A 26,757-nucleotide genomic window follows, 5' to 3' on the forward strand; every position below is an offset into this window, starting at 1 on the left:
CCGGGCGAGGGAAAACGCAGTCCAAAGTTTGTATTCATCATAGGGGTCTTCAGAAACTGAAACTAAAGAATATTTAATTAATAAAGACATTATTTGGCTGTCTTGCTTTTATAAAGGATGGGATGAACTCAAACCTTCTCCACTTTGACAATAATAAAACAGAGATTATGTTGTTTGGGAGATCAGATCTTTCGAACACCATTCTGGAGCTTTTTTTCTTCCATAAAGTCGCTCTTCCGTCATAAATTTCTGCATTTCATTCACCAGCCTTTAGCTTGTACACAACACTGCTGCTCGCCTGTTAACAGGAACTAGTAAAGCGGAAATATGAGTTCAGTTCTGGTTTCTCTGCAGCGGCTTTCTGCTTGTAACAGGATACATGTAAACATTTTGCACGTGGTTTTTAATGGTGCTAATGGTTTTTAATGGTGTCAATGGTCTCGTCTCATCACTTTTAAAGGATCTTCTGTGATATCAAACATCCACAAGAAGGCGAAGGTCAAAGAACTGGTTGATCTGATATGTTCTGAGGTTCAAGCAGAAAATTAGAGGTGATAGTTACTGATCCATATAAGTGTTGCTCATAATCCCAAGACCTTTACGTTTTTTTGTAGACCCACCTCTTCTCTTTGACTTTTCAGCTAAATAGGGCTTCATATCTCAACTATTTCGTTTTTTTTACATTGTTTGTATTTTTTTTTCAAACAAAATTTTGTTCATGTCTTTTGTGTATGTTTTCTTGTTTTGTTCCTATTTTCTTCTACTATCAATCATTTTATTGTTGTTATTGGTGTCAGTCTGCTTGTACAAAAAAATTTGACATTGACAACAGTGCCGAGATGCTTGAAGAGGAGGATTCTGGATCAAATGGTTTCTTCAGTAAGTCCATAAAAATCCACAGCTGCTCATGCCGAGAAAAGAGGCTCAGCAACAATGTCAATGAAAGAGTCTTTTGTAGCTCCTGAGAAGGTCTGCGGTGTCCATGTGTTTTAGTTTAAATGAATTAATTCAAAACTAAGCTCACAGCTCCAACTTGAACAAGTTGCTAAGTGTGAAATAAAGTTTAAGTATACATAAATATGCAGGTATATCTCAGTAAATTAGACCATATGCTTTGATGAGCCTCTTCAGTCAGATTAAAAATACCTTTTGAAAATAATCTTTAAACAAATATTGAATAAAATCACGTAAGTCGTCACTGGGAGTATTTTAGACTCGTTTCTGACATCTTTTATCCACTTTATGTTGTCAGACAGGTTATGCTGAAGTGACTTTATCGTTCTTCAGGTCTGGCACTAGTTATGCCAGAGGGGAAATTAAACTCAATTTAATAAACGATGGGATTAACCTCAATAACTCCCAACTGAACACAAAGACACTCACATAGGGCAAGGTTGGTTTGTGTGGCTATTTGACTTTAGTAGATAAAATCATCATTTGAAAAATGCTTTCTGTGCCTGTAAATGTTTTCTGTGCCTTGCATTAAAGCGAGTTTGATGATCCGACGCATTTAAGTATGAAGAGTAAGAAGAGTTATACCACAGATTTCTCAGAATTAGCCTCCTGGATGACTTCCCCAACCCTTAGATTTCTTCACCTGATGTCTTGGATTGCTACAAGAATTAGCTGGAACACTTGTCTCATCTGTTCGCACACACACACATACAGACAACCTCATGTTCCACCTCTTTAGTAGCGTGTCATGGTGGAGATAGCTGATATATTCCAAGAAGTACTATCTGCTTGTCCTCTTCCGGGAACCAGGTTCCACACCTGTAGCTCTATATTTAGTTCACATGAAGTTTGGTAGGTCGGGTCAAATAGTTAAAAGTTTTCTTTTAAGATAAATTAGCTACTTTAAAGTGAAAACATATGCTTAGATAGATGCTATGACTGGTATTACACTGCCAAATGATAAATTAGCAGCGTTTATGTGTCATGAAGTCTTTCTTCTCACACTGGCTCTGCTCTCAATGTTGGTTCGAATAAACCCAATGGTGAACTTCCACTTGGAATTCGTTTTAAATCCACTGACCTCTTGAAAGACTTTTAGAATGTTTCCTGGGACCTTCTCAGGCTTCAGAATGAAAATAAGCGACCAAAAGACACGAGGAACGCGTCAATCCCTCCATTGTTGTAGGCGTGCGTAGCGCCATAACCAACAAGGGAGTGGCAGGTCATACAATGACAATAAAGATGCCCGGCTCAGTCCAGTAGAGCCGGTCGTGAGGAATCTGTCTTCGGAATCAGGAAGACGAGTTTTTTTTTTGTTTTTTTTCAACATCACACAAGACATGAATCGTGTCTCGTCTCTGTGGCAACAGACCGTCCACTGCAGCTGTCTGCTGCCTGCCCGTACATTCACATACCAGTAGTGCCACAGCGTCTTTGACTGTTTCAAACTCCGGTCTGAAGCCTCTTCACAGACAATTGCTTAATTTTATATCAGGACAATGAATATTGTCTCAGCAGGCAGTGCCCATGTTATTACTCCTAAATTTATGTTAGAGTTCAATTATTTAGTTAATTCCATTGTCACACCAGTTTTTTTTTGTTTTTTTTTTCTTTTTTGCAGTATGGCATGCAGGAAACAACCCCTGGTTTAGATAAACAGTCACTGGTGCCTACATTGGATATTTCTGTTTCGTTGCTTGCTTCTGTCCCTTTATCACCGTGGGCTTTCTGGAACCGGTTTAACCAGTTTTGTGGGATTTCAGCAGAACAGGAATATCAAGGGAGAACTTGCCCGGGCCTCAGTGTTTGTGTTCCTCAAGGGGAGGACCAACCCAACCGGTTTTCTCTTGGTACAGAGATGAGAGAGTGAGAGAAAGAGAGAGAGAAAGGAAAGGTGGGTGGGGGGGTGAGTGTGAGTGCATGGGGCGTTCTCCTTCACCACAGTCTCTTCTGTTTCTCCTCTTCTCCATTGCGTGTTCTGTTCCCTCTCTCTATTTCAAGGCCACTTAGGAGTTCTGAACGAAGAGGCAGTAAACGGGACAGCAGGAGCGCCGGAGCGAGAGTTCCCAGAGTGAGCGAGGTGAGTCTGGAATTGGCAAAGGTCGGACCTGAAGGCCAGGAGAGATTGGCTGATAGATGGGCAGAGGAGCTGCTGGTAGCTACTGCAAGGAGTAAACAACTGTACAGGGAACTATTTAGAAGTGTCGGTTCAACTCATGCATATGATTGAGGATTTAATTTGGAAGTTTGAGAGTTTTATGGATGTTATAAAAACTGCTCACTAATATTCTGTATAACACAGACATTGTATATATGTCACGACAGCACGCCAACATTTGAAATGTGTTTGTTTTTTTATGTTGACAAGATTTCTATTACATCAGATTTTTTTCTTTTTGCAATAAAATTTTAAAAACCGTGTCAATAATTAACCCGGCAACCACATCCTTTTGGCACATGTCTTCCTCTGGCTGTAAACAGGACTGAGTTAAAACTCCTGCTCTGTCCCCTTTTCTCCATAGCTCTGTAATTGTACCTGTTGCTGACTTGGACACCAGAACTTTCTCCTTCTCCCAAACAACTGAGGTTTGGTTTTGCTCAGACTCCAAACTTTCCCGCTCTGATACAAACCACTTGGCAGCAACTGTCTGCCTGAGAGCAGCAGGAGTGAGGCGTGTTTCCCATTGTGTTATGGGTTTCTTCACAGGTGTGGAGCATCCCGGGCGATGTGTTTGCAAAGAACATGCTAACGTATCTTTCGACTGACTGGGAAATTTGATGGAGTTGCAGATAGACTCTGAAGCCTAGTGAACTTGAAATACGGGGTGAGCAGTAATAAATTTATATGTGTGTGTGTGTGAGAGAGAGAGAGAGAGAGAGAGAGAGAGAGAGAGAGAGAGAAAGGGTGTAAATAATGATCTGTGATAGCAGAGCGAGCTAACTGTGGCAGGCAGGTCTTTTCTTGCTCTGCTGAAGTGATCTGAACAGCCTCTTTCCTGACATATCCTGACATGTCAAGAGAACTGAAACTCCACTGATCAAAATGCTAAATATTAGCACTTGACTAAATTTGGAATACATTCAGGCACAAGTTTGATGGCAAACTGTGAGTCTGTTACACACAATGAATCAGACGAAGGATGAAATGCAACACGACAGTTGTATTTGTCAAATCTATGCAAGAAGACATATTTTTATTTGAAAAACATAAATCTTTTTTGTGGTGTTCAGACTATTTTAAAAATGAATGGATTTCATACTTGTAGGTGAATGTTGCCTGAGGTGATTTCAGAGGACCAAAATGTTGATGAACTTGTCAGATTAAAGCTCTGTTATTGAAGTTTGAAAATTCCCAAAAACTTACGTTTTTACCAGCTTTACTCTCAGCAACGGAAAATGAACATTTTCATTTTCCATTGGAAATGGAAACTGAAAGGTGGGGTACTTAAGCTAATCATTAGTTCTTTGATAACCGAATGCAGAAACTCCAAAAACATCAGTATCTGTGACAGAGAGGTTGATCTAGCGGTGGGTTACCATTTCTCCCGCAAGCAAGAGAAATGACTTGTGGTTTTTTACCAAAGCCAAATGAGAAACTCTATAACAACTAAAATATGACGCCACTTTATTTTTGCTTACACTTGGTGAAGAAAGAAGTTTTGCTCAGTGACTTCTTCAGTGGTTTTTGTGTTGCTTCCTTCAGTGGTTCATCTGATTGTAAATCAGGGATGTGGTTGCCAGTTAATTATTGACACTGATGTAATAGAAAACCTCTCAACATAAAAAAAGCACATTTCAAATGTTGGCATGCTATCATGCCAACATTTAGTGGGACAATCGTTTGTTTGGTTGTCCCACCACAGCCAAATAAATGGTTGTGGTGGGACAACCGACCAAACGGGTTGGTTCATTTGATGCAGTGCAGTGTGAAAGTGAACAGCACCAGTTGAAAATGTTACAAATGATCCAATCTTGGTCCCCAATCAAACTACTGACCACTCACTTTGTCATTCCCTCTTTGGGCAGGACGCTTCACCCCCTTTGGCCGCTGGCGTTCTGAGGAATGGCTTATTGAATGGCAGCCTCACTTCTCTCAGTCTGCCCCAGGGCAGCTGTGACTACAAAGTAGCTTACCACCATCAGTGTGTATGAATAGGTCAATAACTGTGCATATAAGTGCTGCCCTTTTACCATTTACCCTCCATGCCCTAGACACCAAGTCACCACCATGTAGCGTAATGCCTAACTGATCATTCCACTCTTCTTCACCTGTGTTTCTGTGGCTTTGCAAGAGTAGAGTAGCCCACTCTACTGTCACAGAACCAAACACTATGACAAATATCCTCATTTTAATTTTTTCACTTTGCTCAGTGTTCCACTATGGGAGATAAAACTACTCCTGCATTACATGCTAGCATTGAATCTGAACATGGCAACAGTCCTGATATTCCAACCTCGAGCCCACTTTTCAGACATTTCATCTCTTTCTTGGTGGTGCTTCTGTCTGTGCCTCATCGTCTTCCTCCATAGCTGCTAATAGCAGCAGGCAATAATTAACAACTCATTGGAGGAAGTCATAGCATTGCACAACACAAATAATCATCTGACAGCAACACAGTGTGCTAAATATAAAAACATTATTTAATGAAGCCCTGAAGAAGATAATTTGCCACAAGAAATTAAAAAAATTGAGGTAGTCGAATTATTCAATGAAATCGTTACATCCCTTTCCCAATAGGTTCGGTAGCACTTCAATCACAGAATACTAAAAGTAACGGTCTGTTCCCTCACACTAATACTCAATTGCTCATGTAAAAGTAGTCAAAGAAGCCCTTCCATTCAGGATTCTTCCAACTACTTCTGGAGGGCGACTTTTAGCAAATGTTACCTTTGAAGGGTAAACAGAGCCAAGTGATCCAGGCGTGGATGAGAAATCTGTTCTTGTGCTCCAAATATATAGTCCCAACAAATAATGAGACCACGTTTCTCATCGTAAACCCTGAATTCATCCAGGGTTACGATGGCCACCATACGCTTGCCAAAATTACTTTCAGTCCCCGAGTCAGACAGGAATAAAGCAGCACCCATAATCATGGGTGTCCCAGTGCATTCAGCGAATATCTCTGAAGACTGAAGATATTCGCTGCTTCCTTTTTTTTGGAGTTGTGATGGGGCACAGGTGAGTTCCTGGTGACATTGATAAAGAGCTGTTGAGTGTGTAATGATGCTGTTGAAGCTTGTTGGTGAATTTAACACCAACAAGCACTTCAAATCTGAACAAGTCAGTTTGATCATCCTTTTTATAACCTTCTCTTCCTTGAGGAAGAAGGCAGAAAACAACGAGGAGAAGACGGGAATGGCCTTGGGTTCACACGTTAATGTCGTTAGATATGTTGTCAGGCTGCAACATCTAAAGCCTGCAACCTCATGTGGGTGCTTGTCTCCTTGATCTTTTTAAAAGACTGGACCAAACCGAGTTTCAGCGTACTGATAGGACAGCTTTCACAATTTCATCTTGGTGCTTCGACTGCTTCCTTAAAAGATCAGAATGAGATCACACCTTTATTTCTTTACAAAGAGCAGGGCTATGTGTCATTTATGCTTGATGTGCTATAACATTGTGCCTACAATGCAGACTGATTGTTCAGCATAGCTGTACAATTTTCAGTACGCACAAGAGGTGAGGCAGTCAGAAAGAGAGAGAGAGAGAGAGAGAGAGAGAGAGAGAGAGAGAGAGAGAGAGAGATTCTCTCGCCCATCCCATGTACTTTATCTCAGGTTTAGAGAAGCCTTTGGTGGGGAGCTGAAACCGGCTTGACCAGTCATGACTTATCTTGCAAGCTGAAAAAGCTGGTAAAAGCTGCTTTCCTGGTGGCAAGGCTCTGACCACCGCCCAAGTCATGTTCTTCCCTTTCTGTGTCCCAAGTTATTCAACATGGAATGCCAGGTTTCACACATTGTACAGGTTGCTGCCCACTGGGTCCTGAGCAGTGTTAGAAAGTAGAACGATCTTTGAGTTACGACCCTTCAGCAAGGGTGGAGGCCGCAGCTGTAGCAAGAGCTCCAGAACGCAGAGGTTGTCTTAACACGCTAGTATGTGAACTAAGGGTAAGGTGAGCTCATTGCAATTTCACTCCATGCAAAATTAAGCCAGTCTTTACATGTAGGCAGGAAAAAGTAAGTAGTTAAGGAAATCGTTACCCTTTACCAAGAGTTTGCAGCCAGAACACTTATTTTCGAAGCTCTTGCTCAGCGCAGTACAGAACTGAGACTTTGTCCAATACATAACACAGCAGCAAGCGAGCCTGAATGCACAGAACTTACTTCTGAAGTTTTTCATTCATTCAGTTGCATTTATATGTTCCAACCCTGATCATTTAATAATAGGCAGTAGAATGAATCTACCATACATATAGTCGCATCTTGATGTGCTCCAGAGCTACTAAGCATGATCATCTTTTAGAAACACTGAACCCAAATATCAGAAATTCTGTTACTGGCTCTTTTTTGAAAAGTAATATACTGCATCTCATTACAGCTGCCACTATTTACCCTGTTAACAAGCTTATTCTTATTTAACGAGGTCATCACTAGCAGATTTGCACACATTAGTAAATGGACTGAACTTATACAGTTCAGTCCATGGTCATTTTGACTGTTCAAAGAGCTTTACAAGAGTAGGCATCTTGGGGCTAAGTGCCTTGCCTCTACCGATGTGCCAATAGGAAGCTGGAAGCGAACCTACAACCTTCAGATCACAAGACAACATATCTACCCACGGAGCCACAGTCGTTCCTGGAAACACAATTTGGGACAAGCCAGAGAGTGTCCATATAATTATATAATAAGGTGTTGTAGAGAAACACTGGGAGCTACAATCAAGTCACAGCACTTACAATAAAACAATGAGCGACACCATGGCACCTGTGGAGAAGAATTTCCTGTGGTTCTTTTGGTAAAATCTGATCAGAACGACCCAGCTCTATAAATCCACACAGTGTGACTCTGAGCTTCTTACTTAGCAGCATATTCCTCTTCTGTTTTTTTTTCACTGAACTTATATTATGTTGTATGTTGAATTTACTAAAGGAGTGGAAAGTTTCTTTAATTTATTTATTCCTGTATGCTATCATTTGAAAATGCTGTCAAATTTATAGTGTGTTGCGTTGTTTATGCATTAGAATCATAAACTGCAAGCCAAAGTAGCACACCTGGCAGGTCCAGTCTAACTAGTTTTCCTCCATATATAAAAAAAAAAAAAAAAAATCACTTCCTCATGAGAACCTGGGGACTCGTTGTCAGATTCCCACAAACAGTCCTCAGGCTATAACGTTCGTGTGTTTAACTGTTTCTTGTGAGTGTTTTCACAGGTTTTATTATTTCGTAATAATATTGGATTAAGGGCGCGGTGCAAGCTGGATCCAATCTTATTGTCGCAAGAAAGAAAATCCTGTTTTATTCTATTCTTCTGATAGACAATGATTAAAAAAAATAAAAAATAAACACTTGCCTTTTTATCACACAGTTTAAGTGAAGTTCAACTGTGAATGCTGGAAATAATGGAGAGCTTTAAAGACCTTCTGCAGAAGCTGCAGGAAGCCCATGAACGAGAAGTGGAAGGTGAGGGCTAAAGATTCATGAGCATTGCAAAGATTGTTTTTTTTTTACATAAATATATCACCATAAGTTCTGATAGTCATGAGTACGTTTTATTTATTTTTTTATCAGGTTTGCAGGTGAAAGTCAAAGAGCTGTCCAACAAGAAGGGCTGGTGAGTAGACTCACGGTTAGAAACTGAAGACAGTTAAAACGTGAAGCGTTTTCAGATCAGACAGGGAGGCGGGTGGGCACGCCAGACCTGCACCTGGCTCCGTGTTCACTCACGTCATTTGCTGCATGGAAGGAAGGAAGCTCATGTCGCGACAAGTCTGTTATTGAGTCACCGAACTTTTGATTCTTCTTGGAACTGAGAGAAAAGGGAAAGGAGATGGGAAGATTATTCAATGTAAGCACACCTATCATATTAATAACAACTTGACAAACAATTAAAAATGATTAGCACTTGATTAGCACTTTTAAACCATTCAGAAAGTGTAATGAAGATATTAAATATTTTCCCAGTGGATCTTTATTTACTATAGGAGCAGGTGGAATATGTCAATAAAACTCAGTTTTATGAGGTTACAGAACATGCAAGCTTTGGTGAAGATATGTCAAACTCTACGTGGGATAAAACTAATTACTGTATTTTCTGCACTATAAGGCGCACCTAAAAACCTTCATTTCCTCAAAAGCCGACAGTGCGCCTTATAATTCGGTGCGCTATATATATGGACCAATATTGAGCCACATCAGGTGTAGCAACTACGGTAAGCATTTTTGCCCGTAGAAGAAGAAGCGCGAGGTGCATGCTGGGATAGTTGTCAGAATGCTGGTTTGTAATCTATTAATAAAGTTTGACTGACCTATCTACCTACCGACCTGATAATCAGGTCGTCTGCAGGTCATTTAGCACCACGTTCTCCAGGAACATGCTGTGGACAAACGGAGAAGGGTCACCATCGTCCGGCCACGCCCCGGCCCAGTTGCGGAAGGCTCTCCTCACCGACCCGAGTCGGACTGTTTTGTTGACATTCTTTATGTCAACAAAGTGGCTTTAGACATTCATCCGGGGTTCTTCGACTAGGGTTACCAAGGGACCAGCCCCTATACATTTAAAGCCTGGGGGGTCGGAGGAAGAGAGACAGAGACTGCGGAGGCAGCGTGTCGGTTGGTCTGTGTTATCCAGAAAGCAGTTGGGCACAATATTGCAACACCAACACTGTGAGTAAAACAATGACTGGGACAGCCTACTATATAAAGTACTCGGGGGGGGGGCACTTCTTTATTATTACACATCCACATTTGTAGAGTATGGAACAAATCACGTCCCGCATAGGTTCAATATGGGACGGGCGGCAACCCTAACTAGCGTCTATTCTATGCGCCTTATATATGAAAAAAGTTTTAAAATAGGCCATTCATTGAAGGTGCGCCTTATAGTGCGGAAAATACAGTAACCTTTAATTTTGTTACTTAAAATGAGATTAAACAGCAGCTAAAAAGTGAGATCTGATCAAAAACACAGTCCTCTGCCAGCAGCTCTGTGTGGCTGCAGAGAAGACAGTTATTATTATTTTGGAGAAAGTCAAGTGTTCATTTTTGCTGGAAGTTTTATAGACTCAATTAAAATAAACAATTCATTTCCTTATGATGAGCTTGCTTAGCTAAAGTCCATGTGGACAAAGTTGGAACAATAAGAGAAAAATTATCATCTGATAGTCTGGTAGACTGAGTTCGAACACTTGTTACATTTTCAGCTGGTGCGGTTTCGCTTTCACACCGCACTGCGTCGAACGAACCAAAACTTTTGAAAAACGTGTTCACTCCCTGGCCTGTGGTGGCGCTGCACCAAGACTCACTGAAGAGAACAACACGAAAAGCTCTGAAGAGGACATGAACGCAACTTCTTTCTTCACAAATTGTAAACGAAATTGGTGTGGTGTCAATCACTCTTCAACGCTTAGCATGAGCCATTTCTCCCTCTAGAGTTAGAGATCTCCTTGTTTTTATTGTATTTACCCAGAATGTTCTGCACAATAGTCTGCTTCCGGTTTTTGGGGGGGTTTCCGGTCCGCTTGGTGTTCACATGTACATTAGAACCGCACCAGAGTTCACTTCAGCAGAACCAAGACCTAGGTTTGAAGGTGGACTGGAGTTTGCTTTATTTTTATTTTTTTGGACTGCTCATTCCCACCTCCCCAAACGAACCGGACGTTTCTAGGAAAGTTTGGTTCATGAGGAAAACAAACTGTTTGGTCTGCTTTTGACTAAGGTGAACTAAATAGAGCTGATGTGAAGGCACCCTAAATCAAATATTTTTACTAGTGATTGTACATTTAAAATAAAACATACTTACACAGATACACACAAAAACAAAACATGGACATGTTCAAACTATGCACAAAAAAATAAATGGGAATCCTATTCATAGTGGGACTGTAAAACAATACATTTTGGTCTTAGAGGCTTAGGTGGAAAAAAAATAAAACAATAACGCAATCTCTCTATCACAGTCCAGTCCTATTAACTGATTCTACGATAAAGAAAATGCAATTTGTTCTACTCCTCCGGAGTCAGCTCTCCTCTCAGGTTTTTCAGACATGTCCCTCCGCTAGCAGACCAAGGGGACAGACCAGGACACACTGGAGTATCTGTCTCTCGGTTCAGTTCTCGGCTGTGGTTATCATTCAGATTTATTTTTCTGACCACAGTTCTCCCTGGAAGACAATGGTTCCCCATATTTGCTTCCAGTTTTTAAAAATGTGTTGGACAGTTTTTAATTCAACTTTATTTTCTTCTATGTTTCCTTTCCTTGATGCCAATAACTTGACCCTTCTTAAACATACAAACATCTCTTCCACGGCCACAGATTGTAAGCTTGGACATAGTTGTTTAAGAAATGAGAAACTACCCACTGAATCAGTTTGAGTTAGATAACTTGTTCCCAGCTAATAGATAATCATCCTGCAGTAATTATCCAGTAGGACAATATTTGCTTAGTTAGAACCACTTCTTTGGTCAAGTTCGTGTACATCTAATATTTTCCAGAAGGCTCCTAACATTTCCAGGTGCATCTTGTTCCCTGACCGGGACGGGTAGAAACCTCAAAGAGGAATATGGAAATTCCTGTTTTCTGCTAAAAGTCTTGAACTGTCTCACAGGCTGAATAAACCACGGACATGTCTTGGCATGATATGAAAGAACATTTCCTTTTAAATAGCTTCCTTTGTACTTCTTCTTCTTACATCATTTTAAACATCTCAGAGATAGTGAGCATAGCCAATGCAGCTTCTGCTTCACTCAGTAGCTGCATCTATACCAAAGAGTGTTGTTATCAACATGATCTGGTAGTATTCACTGATTTTAATTCAAATAAAAAATAAAATAATATTTATTTATTTATTTATTTATTTTATTTTATTTTATTTTATTTTATTTTATTTTATTTTATTTTATTTATTTTATTTATTTATTTTTTTATTTTTTGACCGACCAGCCACAGGTAAGGACTAATCATGCTGACAATCAGATCAATCTAGATGATTTGGTGGTTCAGTTTCCTGAAGTTTCTATAGCAAAATAACATCATTTAAACCAAACTTGTACACTCAAATCTTAGGAAATTAATGACAATCAAACTTTTTTGCTTCTAAATGAATCTCTGACAATTTTTTTCTCTCAGTATTGTGACTAGAGATGCACCAATTTAATATTAATATCTGTATTGGTCCTGATATTTAAAACAATTCCAGAGCCCTTCTGTCCAATCCATAAGGGCAGATCTGTTCAGTAATTCAATGCTTCGTGTTCTGAGCAACATCATGCTTTATTATTTTTACATTATATTTAAAATTTCTAATTACACTTTCTGAACCAGTAGAAAGAAGGTTTGTTTGTTTGTTTGTTTGGTTGGTTGGTTGGTTGGTTGGTTGGTTTTTGTCAGTTTCAGTTTCTTTATTATTATTTAACATTGACGTTTTTACTCCTAATTGCGCTGACTGAACAAATTAATGTTGCGTTGTTTTTACAAGCTGGCTAAGCTATCAGTGTATTTAATTGTGTTGTACAGGTGGAGAGTTATCAATTAAATCCAATATGTTTATGTCTGTGTTTAAAAAAAGACATGTTTTAAGTCAGTTCTGTTTTTATGTATCGGATTGGTATCGGGTCGAGTCTCAATCTCAGATATTGTATTGGAATTGGAAGTAAAAAAACTGAATCGGTGTGTCCCTATTTGTGACAACTAGCAAATAGAATTAGTTTAGGAAATTCTTGAAAAAGAAGAAAACGTTTGGTCTGATTTGACTTCAGACAGTGAGAACTTACAGAGTATGTGTCTTTTTATTCTGCGTGTGTAAATTCATTTGTATGCTTATGGAATGTGTTTGTTTTACTAAAACCCGACTCTAATTGTGTGATTCCAACAGCGACACAAAGCGAATGGAGGAACTATTCACCAGAAACCAGCAGATGAAAGAGCAGCAGAGATTACTAACGGAGAACATCAAGACTCTAGAAAACAGGTTACACCAAATTAAAACCTAATGTTTTATGTTTTGTAAAGGTACTTGAAATACCAGTGGCATCCAGGTAGTAAAAAATGAACTCAGGAAAATTAATAGTGGCTAAAGCTTAGGAAAGTAACAACACAAACTAAGCTGAAAAGGGTCAAATAAAAAGCTGAAGCTCTAAAAAGGTTGGAAGGGAAATTAGTTTATCTAATAACTGTGAGCACCATTAGGGGGACCTTAAAGATTTCAATGTGAAGACTTTCTTTGAGATTAGTAAGATACAAAAAGATGAAAACGGCTTTGTATCCCTTCTGCTGGTTTTACATTTATTTCAATACCTCATACTAACACAAAAAATGTTTTATTGAAAATCATGAGTTTTCTCAAAATTAGCTAAATTCAATTAAGCGAATGTATTTTCTTATTTCCGATTTGCACAGTTGTACGGTCAATGGAAACACAGCTAGAGTTAAGCCGTCATTTTTACTGGGACTTGAAATTATATTGTCATGTAAGATGATGTTGGTTCAGACGACATTTTTCCCTTAATAATTAAAACTATTATTTTAAAAGGTGCTAGAACTATAGCTTCAGGTGCTAGGGTTGCCTAAACTGACAGATTTTTATTTATTTTATTTTATTTTTTTACAAAAACAACTTGCTTGCAATGATAGCTGATTGCCACACAGTTTAGTTTTTCAAGTGTGGAACAAATCCAGCTTTTGCAAAGAGATCAATACACAAGCGCCTCCTAAAATATATGAATTTGGAGCATAATTAGCATAAAATTAATTTGCGTTTTTTTTCTGCTGTGTGTTCAGACTAAGAGCCGGTCTGTGTGACAGATGTACGGTAACCCAAGAGGTGGCCAAGCGCAGACAGCAGGAGTACGAAGCCTCACGCATACAGAGCCTCCAGCACATCTCCCTCCTTGGTATTCCAGATGTTTTTCCTTTTATAAGCATCACTAGCTTCTTCTAAAAGTCACTTGGTTTTTCAAATCTTTTCTTGTTGCCTTTATCTAAAAAAACCTATTCTTTACTGTGACTTGTTCTTTGGGTTTTAGCTGGAGAGATGACCAACCTTCGGAAAGAGAATCTTAAACTTAAAGACGACGTTGCCAGTTTAAGAGCAGTACTTGAGTAAGTATGTGATGTTTGACTGGAAAGGTTTAGGTTTCCACTTAGTTCAGGTTATTATAAGCTAAAACTACAATAAGGTTTAGCTTATTGTAGCTAAACCTACAATAAGCTAGGTTTAGCTACGTAAGTAAAACTGATGTTTTACTTGTTTTACTTACATCAGTAAGTAAAATCCTACTTACTGATGTGGGCAGTTTAGGTTATTTAACCTTTTTTTTGTACAGTTTCACTCATTAGGAAAACTATTATTGCTGCACCAAAAAGGGATTTAGATAAAAGTGCAAATTAAAAAAATAAACGTGACATTTAAAACTGAATTCTAAGGAGGTTGACAAGCAAGAACAGCAAGATTTCAACTTAATCATCTCTGGGTGTCATAACTAAATGTGACCAATGAGGATTCAGTATAATAAAGTCCATTAAAACTGTCTTTTACCAGAGTGACCATCTTTGCATAATGTTGTTACCTTGTAAACGGCAGACTAAAATGCAACAGAACTTTTGTGTTTTATTGTCCTGCCATTGTCGTGTAATTTGGACCTCGGTCCAATTACAGTTGAGAAGCTTAATAACCTCTACAGATTAATAATCACTCAACAAAATCAGATTTGTTGTAAAAAGATAAAGTCCAGCTGATTGCATTGTCGTTCCAAACCCTCCACTGGCTAATTTCAGTTTGATATAAAAAATGCAAAGTCCAAATGATCCCACATTTGAGCTAAAAAAAAAAAAAAAGCAATAAAAACAAAGTCAGGTAAAAATTTATGCCATGTAATCAATTCCAAAAAAATACAATGAAAACTATGAAATCAGTTCATTGAAATTATTTGTATCCCAAAAGAAATCAATATAATCTGATTTGGTTTAGTAAAGTATTTTACATTGTCAGTTCACAACAAATGTCCCATATATCAAAGTCAAATTTAATCCAGTTATATATCACGTTTGATAAAATTCAAACGCATTGAAAATAATTTAATGTCATTTTAATCAAGTTCAACTAATTTCAGTAAAAATTCCATTAAGTTTACTTTAGTTTTCTTTTTAGCGCCTTCTTAAATTCGTCTTTTGTTTCTTCAACACCACCTGTTGGTGTGTGTCAAAGCAGAAGTCGCAGCGAGCACAACAACAACAACAACAACTCTGTCGACGTCAAACCAAAGATGTCTCCTGACCTCCTGTCCCCCGGAGCTGTAGCCCTGGTCAGTCCAACCATCAGTCGGTCCAGAGACCAACCAGCAGATGGCGATGTACTGGTGAAGACTGAGGCAGACCACAGAGGTGAAGGTGAGGCTCAGCAGAGAAGAAGGGCTTATTTTGTTAGAGCAGATTTTGTAATTTGTTCTCTTCTATCATTTTTTTCTTATTATTGATTTTTTTACAGAAACTGAATGCAGGCTGTTGAGAGGCACAAACCGAAGTAGTTTTGTAAGTTTTTTTAAACACCTCTCTCTACTCTGACATTGTTAAAACCTAAATTACATTTTTACAGTTACTTAATTAGCGTGATTACAACTTCCATTTGTATTACTGCATTGGGCAAATAAGCTAACAGTTAGCCCACACATGAGCAAAGGTGTTAATGTGTTTTCATACCTGACAGTCTGGCAGACCTGGTTTGATTGGGGACCAAAATTGCGACATTTGTTCCATTTCCAGCTGCTGAAATTCACTTTTACTTGGCTCTGTGTCAAATGAACCAAACCCTTTGAGCAACCTGTTCCCCAACCTAAATTTTTAGGCAGACCAGAATTCGATTACGCATTCACACATCCCCATGTGAACAAGACCTTCTAGACAAACCAACTAGAGTTAAATTAAATCAGACTAAACAGTGTGAATGCACCCCCAGGTTCTAAAAAGTACAGCTATTACCTTTGGTATCATATTGTATTTCTTTTAATCAAAGAAATCTGGTAGTAACCTTGAAATACATTGTATTTCACTCCTTTTTCTCACACAGGAAGTATACAAGCCTCAGCCAACTTTAGCATCATCCTGGAAGACAGAACACAGAGTAAATAGAGGTGGAGAAAAGAGGTAAAAACTTTATCAGTGGGTTTATACGAAAATATCTTCAAAAAAGAAGGATTAAAAAAAAATGCCAAAATGGTTTGATCCCCAGAAGCCAGATGAGGTTTTATAAACTCATATAGACACATAGTAACATTTGTGGGGAGGACTGCCACCATTCCCAAATCCTGGTTTTGACTTGAACTAATGAATATAATCGCAGAAACCAAAGTGGCTGAAAGAATGTAGTTGACCAAACATAATGAACTCTTTTAAGTCATTGACTGTCTGGACATTTTGAGGCATCTAAGTTTTTATTAATAGTTGTATTTTATTAGCAGGTGTCATCTGCATAAAAAGAGATGTAGCATATTCTGTGGTAGCTATACAATATGAAGGACAACAAAATTTTTATATTCTCAGAGAAAATACAGCCCTTCCTACATCACGGCAAATTACATTTACATTATTATTTTAACGACTTCAAATATGCAGCAATGGAGAGCGTCATTGTTCAATAGAGAGCAAAGAGTACATCTACTGAACATGACCTTTAAGACTTTACCTCAATTTTGTTTTTGTTTTTTTTTGTCCTGGTTTTCCCATCTTGTTAAAAAAAATAAGATCACATTCTTTCCTAATGTATAAATAACTTCTGTTCATTATTTCCTCAAAGCATCGAAGCACTTGATCAGCATTCCTCCATCCATACCCCACATCTTCGGAAGAAGTCCTCCTCCTCACCAGGTGGAGAGGTGAGACCAAGCAGACCCGTGATCCACGCTCCCATCCCCTGCCATCCCAAACCAATCAAGAGTGGCCCCGTCTCTCTGCCCTGGCCTCTATCTGAAGGCCCGAACTGGGGTCCCATGGCAGCTGTGGGAGCCACCCCGGCACTGCAGAACCCTTCCAGCAGGCTTCATTTGTCACGTCTTTCCAGCTTGATTCCACCAATCTCACAAGCCACCACCAGACGGCATGGTTTTGGTTCTTCATGGCAAAGCCAAAAGCAAAGCTCGCCTCAGCCCCCTAAAGAGCCAACAGTGGTGTTCACGTTCAGAAGGATGCCAGAGAACATAGAGAATGAAACTAAGGCCATGGAGAAAAAAGAAAGCCCACCTTCCAAGAGTCAGAAAGTCTCTGGAGAAGAACTTAGAGAGAGCTCTGATGGACCTCTGGACCTCTCCGATCGAGCGAAGACTAAACCTAACCAACCTGGAAATGATGATAGTCCCATCGCCTTGCAATGCGAGGGAGACGCTCAGAGGAGCCCTGACAGAAATGTGAATACAGCGATACCTGTGTCATCACCTTCGCTCATTTCCCTCCCTTCTTCCTCCTCCTCAACGCCCATCAAACAAGAACAAGAGTTAATCAGTGATCATAACCATGAGGTATTTTCAAACTTCTTCACATCAAAATTAAACCTTTAAAAATTTTACCATGGTGAACAAAAGATGTAATGATGGCATTTATTATTGCAACAGGTTGAAGATCAAGACAAAAAAGAAGAAGCAAATGATAAAACAGCGCAAGCCAACGGAAAGAAAGTTCCTGTCCTCACTCTGTCATTACGTCCAGGTAAAGATTACGGAAATGTCTGCAAGTGCAAGTCAGTGAGCCAATTAGTCTGGCTCACTGACTAACAAATCTTCAATGCAAAAATCAAGCAAAGAGAAATAGCAGGATGCTACTGACCCTTTCAACTATGTCCCTTAATCATGTTGAGGTGGGAATGCGGGATGGCAGTATTTAGTAAAGCAACTGGAATTGCTTTCCCAAGTTGTTTTACCAGAAGTAGCCGGAAGTAGCACACCTGGCTCAGGCTCATAACCAGTGGTATTTATAGAAGTTGGAAATAGCTAGCTTAGAAATCAACCCAGACCCCGTTCATTCTGACGTGTTGACTTTGCCTGAATTCACCACGATTTATATCCCTATGTCATAAACAGTGTGTCCTCTTACACCAGAGCAGATTTAAAAGTGTACAAAAGACGAGATGCTAACCAGTTTTCTTCCTGTTCTTTAACAAGCTTCATAGGAGAGCATGAGTTATTTTGACATCAGTCATGACTGTACTATAAGCAAATCACCTCGAACATCTCAAAATGGTTTTTGCAACAAAAAATAAATAAAGACATAAAATAAAGGTGAACTCATCGTACAAACTACAATGATCCTCGTGATGATTTTAAACGGCATTATGGAGAAGTATTGATGTTTTGTCATGCTGAAGGGGGAGTGTTGGAAAGGGTGGAAGATTCTTAAAGAGATGGAGACCAATTTCCAGGTGTCAGATACAGCTATGTCATGAGAAGTTATTTTTGATATATACAGTATTTTCAAAACATTTAAAGTTACCATTACACCCCTAATACATGTTTTTTTTTGTTTGAGATGTTGTGTTTTAGAAAGAGAAAATGTCTTTGTGAATTGACACTGCTCTGATTGTGTTAGCTTGAGCCCCCTAATTGTTCCTTTTTGATTCGTTAAACTGAAACCACTCTGAGTGTTTAATGACTTAACTCAACCCCGCTATAAAGAAGCCAGAGGTTGTTTTATTTACTTTACTTTAAGTTCCTCCTCCTGCTAAGCTTGACAAACTAGCTTTGAATTTAGCCTATACAGATGAGAGCGGAAGACTCTGTCTTGAAAATCAAGTTCTGGGAAAGAAAGCTATTTACTGAATGCGTCAGTTCTCCATACAGCCTTGGTTCGTTAAAAAAAAAACTCCTTTCGTCATTGACTGTATTCCGTTATAAGTTGCCAATATCTCATAAAGTACCTGTTATGAGAAAACAAAAACTTGAAGCCACACATTTACAAACACTAAACAAGTTTTGAAATGTATTTGTTCTCATTGTCTGACATGAAAATTGGCTGAAAATGTCATCATAGTTTATAAAGCAAGTTATCTTATATTGCAGCATTTGCAATATTAATAGGAAGTCCAATAATTTGGGCTGAGACTTTAATTTATTCATTTTGAATGACTAATTACATACATTTTAACAAGTTGCAAATTTTAACTCAATTCTTAGATTTTTCATACAAAAGTCCTGAGCTGGAATCTTTTTATTTGTGTGTTTCTGGTACACCCAATAAATCTGACGTACAAGAAACATACGCAAACCACAGCAATGGATGACAAAGCTACTTCTTCTTTTTTGTTCAAAACCGAGGAGTTGGTCATCCATTAGCGTCCTTAAAGCTAATGTCATCGCCCACTGTCCACATTTCTAAGGAAGTATTTTTTATAGAAGTTCCATAAATGATCAGGTGTTCCTGAAACACTTGAAAGCTGAATGGATATAACAGAACTTTGCACCAAACTGATGGTTGAATAATCTAAATAACAGAATATAGAAAGTAAATATCTTTATTTTTGAGCTCATATGTCTATTTAAGGAATAATTTAGCAGCAAAAAGAGCTTTAGAAGTAGTTTGAGTATATGGTCTTCAATTAAAACGTGATTCATTGTTAGTAATTAATTACAGACCCTTCAATTAACTCGCTTAAGACTTTCAGTCAAGTCCCACCACTACTGATAATAAATAAAATAAAATGTAAATATTATTATTGACACACATAACACATTCAATAAGCTTGCTTTGCATTAACTATTAAATGTTCAGCATGTCTTTAGTTTGTATAGTATTTGTTTTCGCATCAGTTTCCCAGCATAACCTCTAAGTGTCGCCATAGAGCCAATAACTGTACAAACGTGTGTAAACCAGCCAGAGAGCCTCACAGTGTTAATGAGTCTGAACTCTTTATGTCTGGTTATGTGCTTAAATATCCTTTCTGCATGAAGATATTGGTCTTTTGCCTTTTATGTCTTCCAGGACAACAACTTTCTACAAACTATTTACAGTTCAGTGTTGAACAGTACTGCTGTCCTATTTTAAGCCTCACAGGAATCAATCTAAGTTATTGCTTTTGTATGTGTTCTTTGTCAAAATTAAAAATCAGTGTGACGTACTGGTTACTCCCGTTTGTTTCTCATCCGGCATTAGCACAGGTTCAGTATGACATATAGTTAATAAATCTAATATTCATTCCCTTTTTTTGTTCTCCATATAACCAGTCCACCAGCACTCACCAAACCATAACAGCTTTTCCTCTGGGTGTGTTGAGTAAGTGGCTTAACAGGTTATTATGGAAATGTGTCACATGCTGATGTAGATAAGCAAGTTTGATTGTGAGAAATGCCTGTCAAGGTAAGAACTGTGAAAGAGTGAACCAATGACTTCTCCTGATGTCCAGTGTTGATGTTCTACGCACTGAAACAAAGAAAAGCAGAACAAAAGGATGTCAGATTCCTTTAGCTAAACAGTTAGTAGTGGAAAAGCATATTTTGTGCTCCAGTGGTTCACTTATACTCATTTTTCCACAGCACTGGTAAGGCTAGAGGCCCTAACATCTGCGCTACAGAAGCAAGAGTCGATATCGTCAAACGGCAAGGTAACCCAAACCAAGACACAGAGCTGATTGTGTTGGCAAACGTCTAAACCTAAAGCTGTGTCTTTATTTCTGCCTGTAGCAAAAGTGTCCTTCTGTCGCGAGCCCCTGTGCTTCCTCGGCATCGTCGCAGTCCTCATCTTCAACAAACGAGGCAGACAGCAGCCTAGACGAGCAGGAAGACAAGAGTGGGCCGGGTCAGAAGAGTAAGGCAGGCCGCAGGAGGAAGAGACTTCGCATAGACACAGAAACCGACAGAGACTCAGACACAAACAGTGAGTAGCGGGTTCATTTTTAGTCCCTGAATGTTAGACACATTGAATGTGGGTATTTCTGGGTAATGTGACCAACAGAACTGATAAGAATGAAGCACCAGAATAAAAAAAAGCTCACTCAGTAGGAACCAAGGTAACACTTTATTTGAAGGGGGGTGAATAAGACTGTCATGACACTTTCATAAACATGACATAACATCTGTCATGAACATGAATAAGCCTTCATGAATATGTATGACTGTTGTCATAAAGTGTCATTTGGTAAATTATGACACTTTTAATACAAAGTTGACATTATTCAAAATGTCTTTGTTATGACAACTTGACATTAACCAAGAAATCATTAGTTTAAACTTTACCTTTAATAACATAAAGTTACCTAATTTTTAAAGTGCAATCAGTGATACTTTTAGAACAAATTTATATCAGTAATGATTTCTTGGTTAACCAACCGCACCACTGTGCAGCCCACATGGAGAACATATAGTATTGTAAAAATTTCTTGCTGCATGTCTTTTAACTCCTCAGAAATACATGTAATGCGCATGTCGCACTATTTATCTTGCCTTACATGTTGACACACTTTCTGCTATAATACAAGGTTTTTGTAAAGTTTTTCTTTTAAACCTTCAATATAATAATAAGCCTATAATAAGGTTTATAGCTTTATTCTAAACCTATAAACCTATTATATGTTTAGAAGAAAAACCTTACAAAAACCTTGTATTATAGCAGAAAGTGTGGTGGCCATCGTAAGAAAGAATTTCAGTATTCAATTATGCCTCATTAGCTGATCTGTACGTTATTGCAAGAGAACACAAAACCTATTGGAAGGCAGCGCTAAAGTATTGTGAGGGAACGCAATACTTTTTCAAGGTAAAGCAAAAGGGAATGAATCCTCCATGTCCCCTAGAGGGCTCCATAAAAAACACCTACCGCCACAATCTTATTGAAAAACAGGAGTTTCTTTTTTCAAAATTAGTCTGCTTCCACTAAATAAATGTATTTATATGTCAAATTGTGCAATCATTTTTCTAATAGAAAGCTCTTTGACTGTGTGAAATTAATATTATCTGAGTTGTGCTTGCTTCTGTTGAAGCAGTACATAAGTATCTCTAAAGTACTATCCTTGTAACTGTATGTTCTACAGCAGCAGGAAGATGATGCTTGAGCATTATTTACTGACAGTCAGATTCAGTGGTGCAAAATATAAAATCATAAACTTTGCTGGACTTTTTTTGTTTGTTTTTCATCATGTCTAATGTTTCGGATCATCCAGCTGATCTTAGCATAAGACAAAAAGTAACATTGTGTAACTACGCAAGTCATCAAATTATGGTAGAGAGGCCAGACTACCAAAGTTATTCCAACTTTGCAACCGACTGCAGGACAACATCTGAAGCACTGCAGGCCTCTCCTGTGTCAGTTTCAGTCAGTCTTCATGATTCAACAACAAGAAGGAGACGTGGCAACGATTGTATCTGTGGGAGGAGGGAGGGTTCTACAGCCAAAACCAGACGGATCGAAAATAAACGCAACAGCAAGTTTCACATTTGCAAAAAGACATCTTGATGATTCCTAAGACTTGTGAGAAAATACTTTTGTGGACTGGTGAGATGACATATTAACTTTTCTGAAAGTGACTCGATACATGTTATAAAATTACCAAGGCATTCCACAGAAATGAAACAGGATACTTACAGTTAAACATGGCGTTGGAAGTGAGACAGGGTGGAGCTTCATTGACTCTTTGGGATCTGGACAATAGAGAACTACAACTTCTGTTCTCTCGCAGAAAAGCCTGAACTACAATGAAGGGTTGCCAGTTTGTGACCTCAACTTCAAACAGACTTGAGGTGTGTAGTAGGACAGCCAGACAGTTATTTATAGGTTCAGAAGCAAAATACTTCTTTTCATTTTATTTTGCATGGTTCTTTTATTACTCAGGTTATTGCTAAGTAATAAGCAATAACCTGCAATAATGTTTGAGTGAATCAAAAAGCAAAATCAGTAAAATAGGGTAAATTATTTTTACAGTGGCACATGAAAAAGTCAAATTTATTACATCATTATTAACTCACTCAAGTTCTCTTGTTGTTCTTATTACTTGTATTTTAAAGTATTGCTCCAGGACTTCTAAGGGTTTTGGAAAGTGTGTTTTTTACCTCGGCTCTAGTGGAGTCATTTTAAATCTTATGTCTGACAGTTTGTTGGAAATGATTTTTTTTATTGTTAAGCCATAGAACTATAACCATTAAGATATCCCAGGGGGAAAAGGCCCTCAAGCTCCAGTGTTACATAATTTAACAACAAATACATATTTACACAGCATAATTAACAGAAAATCAGATTTTAGCTTCGACAAGATGAATCCCAAATAAGATGTCAGCTGAAAACTGGGCATTCAGCAGTACGATTGAGGCATCTCTGTCTGTCAGTTCTTTGCTCTACCTTTCTCCCCTTTTTTCTTAAAGAAACAGCTCTCAGATCCTGTTCTGTTCATCTCCTGGAGACTGTTGTAGGCCTGACACTTCTCCTTTTGTCCTCCATTTGTCCACTTTCAGCACTTTTTAAGCACACCATGCACAACATGCTTGTCGTAGGTACTGGACAAAAACTAAGTTAAAAGAGAACCCAAGGAGCTTCAGGAAGCCTGCAGAAAGTTGAATTCTATTTTGAGATACTGCAACAAAACAAAAAGCTGAATTGCTCAGAAGGAAAATATGCATTTTGGTTATTTTTTTTGAATCACCACGCAGCATTTATTTACCGTTTCCTCTTATAATGTTAATGTCTATAACCAGACAGTTGTTAGTTTATTTTAAAAGTGAAACCACAGATGTACATTAGTAGCAAAATAAGGAAGAACAAAGTTAGTTTGTTCCATGCTACAAAAATAAAGTGCATGTGAATGTGTCCTGATTAACGCGTCGCAGGCAGCATTGTCTTTAAATGTGGAGATAAGATCTGCAGCGCTGCAGAGGTTTAATGTGGTTCAGTTCTGCAGAGAAAGCTACACACTCTCAGAATGACAGATCTCTGCTCTGCGCTATGGTTTAGTTTAGTTTAGTTTAGTTTAGTTTAGTTTAGTTTAGTTTAGTTTAGTTTAGTTTAGTTTAGTTTAGTTTAGTTTAGTTTAGTTTAGTCAGCCCCTCCGCAACATTGCAATTGAGATTGTTGCAGCCTAAAATGACTGATTTTGTGGCACATTTTTCACAAAGTTGTGGTCAAAGTTGCAATTGTTTTATGCTTTATCTTTCCCTTAACCCCGTCTTGCGAAAAAGTTTAAATTCCTGCACAGAACTTTCCCTAAAAAGACAGGATCTTAACATGACTAATATTTAAGGGAAGAAAAAAGAAATCCTCATCCCAGCTGCTTCACTTGTCTTGTTCTTGAAACGAATCAAATCATGTCGTGAGAAGTTGTCAAACTGCAGAAGAAAGAATTCCATCTCGGTCATTCAAGTTGACATGAACAGTAAAAAGAAATCCAACCGAACATCTCAAAATGTTTTTTGCAACAAAAAAAAAAACTAAAAAAAGTTAAATGTTATCACTTAACTTCAGACATGGTTACACCTTGCAGGTTCAGTTGTCAAGAGACATTGTGAAGCAGTAAGTTACATTATCAAGGGACTAAACGGATTGGTCAAAATTCAGCCAAGTTTCAGTGATTGGTCAGTAAACAAGAAAAGGAAACGTTGAGGTGATTGGTCAGATTTGTGGAAAAGACACGCCCAAATGGTTGCCACGAGAGATTCAAGGATTTCTCAAACATGAATGAGTGAATTGAAACAACATTTTTGGGTTTATGTTTGATGAGGGAATAACATTATAATGTGATATAAAGCTAAAATAAAAAAAGAGTAGATTTTTGCATATTAGGTCCCCTTTAAAAATGTTCTGAAGGTCCAATCCTTGCTCGTAAATTGGCCGGTTAGAGTGTTTTGTGGGAACTAGATAGAACCAGGCTGGCCTTTATAACAAAATCAGAAGCTAATAAGAATATTTAATTTAAGCTAAATCCTTTACATTTTGACACAGATGTCCTGAAATCCATATTTTTTAAGTTTAGTAAGCTTGGAAAGAACAGTTGTCGTTTTATCTCTTCCTTTAACTATTTCTAATCCTATACCCATCCTAACAAGGATTTTTCTCAGATTTTTTTTTCCCGTCTAAAATAATTTAAAATCCCTTCCTGTTGTTAACAGAGATGCACCAGGAGAGAAGAATCAAGATCACAGTGAGGACCGAGGAGAGGAGCCCCAGCTAGAGAGGAGGACGGAAATCACACCTGGATGCTCAAACCGACGAGTAGTTACCGCTTTCCTCCCACACGGAGGCAGCGTGGCGAGATGCAAACCCAGCACTGACTCCATCAAACGTCCTCGACGCTCGGCCGCGGAGAGGAATGGCTTATTTGCATATTGTTTTATTTCATCAGCGTGACGCCTAACCAGCTTCCACTGCCTTTTTAGATCAGTTTTTTTGTGTGTGCAGAATCTTGATCAAAATATCACATGTGCAACCTAATATACACCTTTATTTACATGTAGAGGTTGTAACTTTGCAAATACAGGTTGCAATGATAAGGTAGGATTTAATATTTGTCACCCACAGAAAATAACAGTAATCTGTGGGTCTGTCAGCAGAAGTGACAGACATCAGTCAGCTGATTAGGTATTATATAACAGGTTATTTTTGTGTTGTGTGTGCCTGTCTCTCTTTCTGGGTGTTCCTTTTTCACTTCTGGACATGCTAAACCAATAGTAGTGTCATCTCGCAACATGTTTCATCATAGCGAATGCTACATAGCAAATGTAGCTTGTAGTCGACGCAAAAACCGAGCGGCTCAGATTTTGGGGTGATAACTAATCCTTGACTCCAGCAGCTTTAAGAGTAGCTACACTGCTTAAACTCTGTCACACAACCAGCATGTGAAGCCACAAAAAAGTTCTTAATTTCTAGCAGATTTCTTCTGGTTTTGCTATTTTGTCACGTTCAAATCTAGAACAAATCTTTAACATCAAAGAATGAAACACTGAGTTACAAAGCAGTTTTCAAATGATGACTTCATTCATGGCCTCATGTGAAACATCATTTCTTCCGCTGTTAAAGTCTTCACTATCCTGTGACTGATCAGGGTTGTTGTTTTTTTGTTTGTTTTTTTGCTTCAGTTTTACTGTAGAATTAAGGAATCATTTAAACAGCTCTTGTCTCACATGATCTGAAAAACGAGTACATCATGCCCAGACCTACAGAAATGAATTAGTGTCATGTGTTGTATCGTGTTAAATATGAGGTCGGAATAAAGTTTTCTTTTATGATAATGACTGTTTTGCCTTTTTGTGCTTTGTGATAATAAATGTATGTTGTTCGCCTGTCACGATAACAAATTTTGCTGGACGATTAATTGTCTAAAAAATTATTACGATAAGCGATAATATTGTTTCAAGACCTTTTGACACTGATTTAATGGAAATGACTAATAATACATGCGATTTCCTGATAGATACACCTTATTTTCAAAAGGTGGAACTGATAAACTAAATAAAACAACCAAAAACAAAAATAAAATGGATTCTCAGTCTCCATTAACAAAAAACGTACTTGAATAAAAACTAGACAACATAAAGCTAAAGTGGAAGTGGAAATAAATACTGCATTCAACCAAAAGAGTGCAGATCATGAAGTCTGTGTACTGTATTGGCCTTCAGTAGTCACTAGATTTAAATAGAGAAGATGGGCACATCCGACTACCTAATGCAATAGTTCACACTACACCATTTTTTGACCCT

The 26,757-nt window shown here is 38.3% G+C and overlaps 1 protein-coding gene across 3 annotated transcripts; it reads left to right on the plus strand.

Moving 5' to 3' along the window:
* The first annotated feature begins 2,863 nt into the window (after window positions 1-2,863).
* rbbp8l (retinoblastoma binding protein 8-like) lies at window positions 2,864-26,292 on the plus strand. 3 transcript variants are annotated; one of them, XM_008412844.2, is made up of 16 exons: window positions 2,864-3,034; window positions 3,477-3,540; window positions 3,662-3,779; window positions 8,480-8,574; window positions 8,683-8,725; window positions 12,984-13,079; window positions 13,889-14,001; window positions 14,134-14,209; window positions 15,315-15,496; window positions 15,594-15,637; window positions 16,173-16,249; window positions 16,899-17,616; window positions 17,710-17,803; window positions 20,620-20,687; window positions 20,767-20,959; window positions 25,171-26,292. In XM_008412844.2, the coding sequence occupies exons 4-16, from the start codon at window positions 8,502-8,504 to the stop codon at window positions 25,230-25,232; spliced, it is 1,839 nt and encodes a 612-aa protein (XP_008411066.1). In that variant the 5' UTR covers window positions 2,864-3,034; window positions 3,477-3,540; window positions 3,662-3,779; window positions 8,480-8,501; the 3' UTR covers window positions 25,233-26,292. The 3 variants fall into 3 exon arrangements, with proteins under 3 accessions (XP_008411066.1, XP_008411069.1, XP_008411067.1); XM_008412847.2 differs by having other exon boundaries at window positions 15,318-15,496; XM_008412845.2 differs by lacking the exons at window positions 3,477-3,540; window positions 3,662-3,779.
* The last annotated feature ends 465 nt before the right edge of the window (window positions 26,293-26,757 follow it).

Source organism: Poecilia reticulata, linkage group LG7 (assembly GCF_000633615.1).
Source record: "Poecilia reticulata strain Guanapo linkage group LG7, Guppy_female_1.0+MT, whole genome shotgun sequence".
NCBI classification, from domain to species: Eukaryota; Metazoa; Chordata; class Actinopteri; order Cyprinodontiformes; family Poeciliidae; genus Poecilia; species Poecilia reticulata.